Source organism: Corticium candelabrum, chromosome 12, assembly GCF_963422355.1.
Source record: "Corticium candelabrum chromosome 12, ooCorCand1.1, whole genome shotgun sequence".
Lineage (NCBI taxonomy): Eukaryota > Metazoa > Porifera > Homoscleromorpha > Homosclerophorida > Plakinidae > Corticium > Corticium candelabrum.
Window position 1 is genome coordinate 4,680,041 of NC_085096.1, and position 5,000 is coordinate 4,685,040.

Below are 5,000 nucleotides of genomic sequence, written 5' to 3' on the forward strand. Positions count from 1 at the left end.
GTAGTAGATATCTTGCGTTCCATAGATGAGACAAAAAAATCGATAGACATAAACTACAATTTTAAAAAGAAGTGCGATTAGCTAACTGTAACAAAATGTCAGAAGACTCTATGTAAAGTCTTGAAGTTACGTAGACTATTCAATATAATTGCCACTCAGATCTTTTTGAAAAGCTCATTGAACATAAATAATCTTGTTAAACATAAGACAGACAGACAGACAGATAATACAGTAGATTATTACAATTACAAGTTGATTTAATAAAACTGGAATATTATGAGCTGACCTAAAGAGTAAGGGTGTACAAAACATGAGATTGAAGATTAGTAGAAGACCTGTTGCAACCGAAGTCTCATTAGCACTTCTTTGTGTGAAAGGTCAACAGGAATTTACCTCAACTAAACACCGACAAGGAGACTATGCACTCTCTAAGATTACCAGATGACATGAGAATATGTATTGTTCTGTAGCAACTTTGTGACCATCAAGACCACTAACGTCTTTAGCTATAAGCTTAAGCATGCTAAGGCTTTCCAATTTGGTTTCCAACCGTCAATAACTGCAGACACTACTAAGTACTTGCTACTATACTTTCTACCATACTTTCTGTGATACTGGTATACAATCTACGATACTAGTATACAATTGAAACACTATCAGCAGTCACTGTCTATATGTAACTTCTTCTTTGCTTCTTGGACAGAAGCTGACACTCCGGAGAGAGAGGCAATTGTATGTTAGTTCCTTGCCCAAGGGAACTTATGTATGTGGCCCTCCCACACTCGAACTCTGACCCAAAGGTCCCGGATGTTTCCAATCTCCAACTACACACTCTAACCAATTGAGCCACATACATATATACTTACATACATATATACTTACATACATACATACGTACATACTTACTTGCATACTTACATACATACATACTTACATACATACATACATACATGCATACTTACTTACATCATTTGTATTTGTATTGGTTACTAGGAAAGGTCACCTAATGTAATGTGACACTATCAGACTGACAGTACAACGCACAACCAAATTGGTTGGAATAATGGTGTCTAACTGCCCTACCGTACTCGCTTGATTATTATCCCACGGCTCAAGTAAGCCCCCAGCCCCAACTTCCACCACCAAGGCTCTAAGATTTTCACACCTCTTAGTAATTTAATTAGTGCTAATTAGCGCTTTCCACTGTGATTTGCGTTTATAGAAATGCTGACATTCTTTCACTTGTACTTGCCGTCTGACCACGTGTTGAACGTTTCAATGACTCAGATACCATAGCAGATTGGGTTTCTATAGTTAGGTAGTGGTGGTGGTTTGTAGTTCTACTATAGTGTAGCAACATGCTGTTTAAGTTAATAAATTCAATCAATTCCACCTATTAACAACATTCGGTGTCAATATTTGAGTAAGACGCCATTACATACTTGACCTTTGATTCTGGCCAACCATTGGGGGTGGGTGGGGTAATACTCAAGTATACTCATACATGACATTCTTCATACTTCATATGTTAAAATGTGCAAGTTGTGTACTTATATCTTAACTAAATAATTCATGTACTCTTTGCAGTTGGACGGATTGTCTTTGAATTGTTTACCGATGTTTGTCCGAAAACGTGTGAGAACTTTAGATGTCTTTGTACAGGTGAAGTTGTATGTAAAGTGTATGTGTATATTGTGGCCTTTATTTGTGGTTTGTTGAATGTTGGTTGTTGAGTAGGTGAGAAGGGACAGGGAGAGACGACGTCGAAGCCCCTGCATTATCGTGGAACGAAGTTTCATAGAGTTATTAAGGGTTTTATGGTACAGAGTGGTGACTTCAGTAAAGGGACGGGAACGGGAGGAGAATCGATCTATGGTGGAACATTTGAAGGTTTGGTGTGTGTGTGTGTGTGTGTCTGTGTCTGTGTCTGTGTCTGTGTCTGTGTCTGTGTCTGTGTCTGTGTCTGTGTCTGTGTCTGTGTCTGTGTCTGTGTGTGTGTGTGTGTGTGTGTGTGTGTGTGTGTGTGTGTGTGTGTGTGTGTCTGTGTCTGTGTCTGTGTCTGTGTCTGTGTCTGTGTCTGTGTCTGTGTCTGTGTCTGTGTCTGTGTCTGTGTGTGTGTGTGTGTTTGTGTGTGTGTGTGTGTGTGTGTGTGTGTGTGTGTGTGTGTGTGTGTGTGTGTGTGTGTGTGTGTGTGTGTGTTTGCGTGTTTGTGTGTGTGTGTGTGTGTGTGTGTGTGTGTGTGTGTGTGTGTGAGTGTGTGTGTCTGTGTCTGTGTCTGTGTCTGTGTATGTGTCTGTGTGTGTGTGTGTGTGTGTGTGTGTGTGTGTGTGTGTGTGTGTGTGTGTGTGTGTGTGTGTTTGTCTGTGTGTGTCTGTGTGTGTTTGTGTGTCACAGCATGTGTGAGTGTGTGTGTGTGTGTGTGTGTGTGTGTGTGTGTGTGTGTGTGTGTGTGTGTGTGTGTGTGTGTGTGTGTGTGTGTGTGTGTGTGTGTGTGTGTTTGTGTGCACTTGTGCATGTGTGGTCATGTGCAACTTGCTTACACATCAATGTACATAACAGATGAAAATTTTGAGTTAAAGCATGACAACAAGTTTTTACTCTCAATGGCTAATCGTGGACCAAACACGAATGGGTCACAGTTTTTCATGTAAGATTTGCTTGGGATTCTTTTGTTGTTTAAGTTAAACTGAAGTTTGGTTATAGAACAACAGTTCCGTGTCCTCATTTGGATGGGTAAGACACTTGGCAACAAGGGAATGTAATTGCACACACACACACACACACACACACACACACACACACACACACACACACACACACACACACACACACACATTACATTACATTGTCCGCTACTCGTGTACGAGTTCATGACTTCTCTACTGAGTAGAATTCAACCATCGCTTGTGTGCTTGTTCATGTGCATAGAAACCAATACAAGAATGACAATCGCGATGACAGATGGCACATACATATTGACTTGTAATCACTCCTTGAGCCATTTGCTGATGTATGTGTCGTCCTTTTAATTTTTCATTGTCTCATTCTCAAACTTCTTTAGACCAGATGACACTTTCTTCCTCCAAACCAAACGATCAGACACCAGTGACTCCCAATTGTCCTGATTGACACACACAGACACACACAGACACACACAGACACACACACACACACACACACACACACACACACACACACACACACACACACACACACACACACACACACACACACACACACACACACAGCAACAAACCAACACATTTGCTGATTTACAAATTGACCTAGAAATTTGTTTTCTGATTATCTTTTGCTTAGAAAACATGTTGTCTTTGGTCGAGTGGTAGACGGGAAAGACGTGGTGACTGTCATAGAAAACCAGGACGTAGATGGGCAGAGCAAGCCGAAAGGAGTCATTCTTATTTCAAACTGTGGAGAGCTTGTATACTTGAAGCCGAAGAATGGTATGTAGAGTGTCACAATATTTTGGATTATATTACATGAATAGAGGTTGTTCACAAATAATTTCCTTTTCCATTGATTTCTCTTGTTGGTTGACATTCAAAGATAAAAAATTTCTATGGATTATTTGAAGAAATATGGTGTGTGTGTGTGTGTGTGTGTGTGTGTGTGTGTGTGTGTGTGTGTGTGTGTGTGTGTGTGTGTGTGTTCGTGTGTGTGTGTGTGAATATGTTTTTGCATTCAACTCATTTCTCTTGTCTGTGTTGTACATCATATCAACCCTGACAAGGCAATTATTAGCATCTACCAGTTTACCTACTAATAGGTTTGCACTTCTTCCTTGACAGATGCTCGGAGTAGCAAAAAGATGCCAGCCATTTCTGATATTTCTTCCAATAGCAGCTCGTCAGGATCAAGTTCTGACTCGGATGAATCATCGAGTGAAGACGAGAAGAAAAAGAAAGAAAAGAAGAAACGAAAGCTGAAGAAGAAACGGAAAGCAAAGAAAAAATCAAAGAAGGCAAAGAATAAAAAACTCAAAAATACTGAGAGTGAGTCTGAAGACGAAGGCAATGAAGAGGTAGAAGATGTTGACGAAGTAGAGGAGGTACAGGAGGAAGAGGAGGAGGAGGAGGAGGTTACCAACGTGATGCCACCAGAGGAGCCACAAAGAACATCTTGGCTGTATCGATATAGCAAAAGTCCAAGTCCCAATGAAGGACAAACCAGAAGGTAAATAATCACTGTTAATTGATAAACTATCCTACAAATACAAATATGGAGAAATAGTAAATGCAACTGATGGTTCGAATGGAGTGTGTATCTAAGAGAGCTCCTTTTGTGCATCACATTGCCAGACAAATTATGCTGCTTTCGTGCACATGGTAATGTGCCTGTCAGTCTGTCGGTCTGACATCGGTCTGTCTCTGTCTGTCTGTCTGTATGTATGTATGTATGTATGTATGTATGTATGTATGTATGTATGTATGTATGTATGTCTGTTTGTATGTCTGTCTAGCTGTCTGTCTATCGGTCTGTCTCTCTGTCTGATTGTTTGTTTGTCTGTCTGTTTGTCAGTCAGTTGGTCTGTCTGTCTATCTGTTTGTCTGTCTGTCTGTCTGTCTGTCTGTCTTTTACTGTTGTATCTACTTGCAACAGTAGATTTCAATGGCAAAGAGGGCCTCTAAGTTCTATGAGTAACAACTTATGTTTTCTTGGATTTTGATTCCTGGATTTGCAAGATAGACATTACTGTACATGATAGCCTGAGTTGCTGATTTCAGCAAATCTTATTCATGTCTTTATCTGTGTCGAAATAGCCCAATACGCGATCTGTGGTCAGGTCACAGTTGTATTGGGTAATGATAGTTCCCTGTCTTTCAAAAATTTCTCTTTAGTATCTTAGTGTTACAGTGATCGTCACAGACAAACCTGTGCTTAGAGTTGATTTAGGTGAGAAAGGCATGCACAGATCAAATCCCACCCTCTCTTCCCATTGTGGTTGTCAACATCTCAGGTGGAAGGATTGCAACATGCAG

At 40.4% G+C, this 5,000-nt stretch overlaps 1 protein-coding gene across 1 annotated transcript in view; it reads left to right on the plus strand.

Moving 5' to 3' along the window:
• LOC134187853 (uncharacterized) overlaps positions 1 to 5,000 on the plus strand; it is an 11,719-nt gene that overhangs the window by 2,621 nt on the left and 4,098 nt on the right. Inside the window, exons 2-7 of the mRNA XM_062656021.1 lie at positions 1,588 to 1,662; positions 1,738 to 1,890; positions 2,560 to 2,647; positions 2,704 to 2,733; positions 3,319 to 3,464; positions 3,810 to 4,194. Of these exons, the coding sequence (XP_062512005.1) occupies positions 1,588 to 1,662; positions 1,738 to 1,890; positions 2,560 to 2,647; positions 2,704 to 2,733; positions 3,319 to 3,464; positions 3,810 to 4,194 (877 nt within the window). The remainder of the gene's footprint in view (positions 1 to 1,587; positions 1,663 to 1,737; positions 1,891 to 2,559; positions 2,648 to 2,703; positions 2,734 to 3,318; positions 3,465 to 3,809; positions 4,195 to 5,000) is intronic.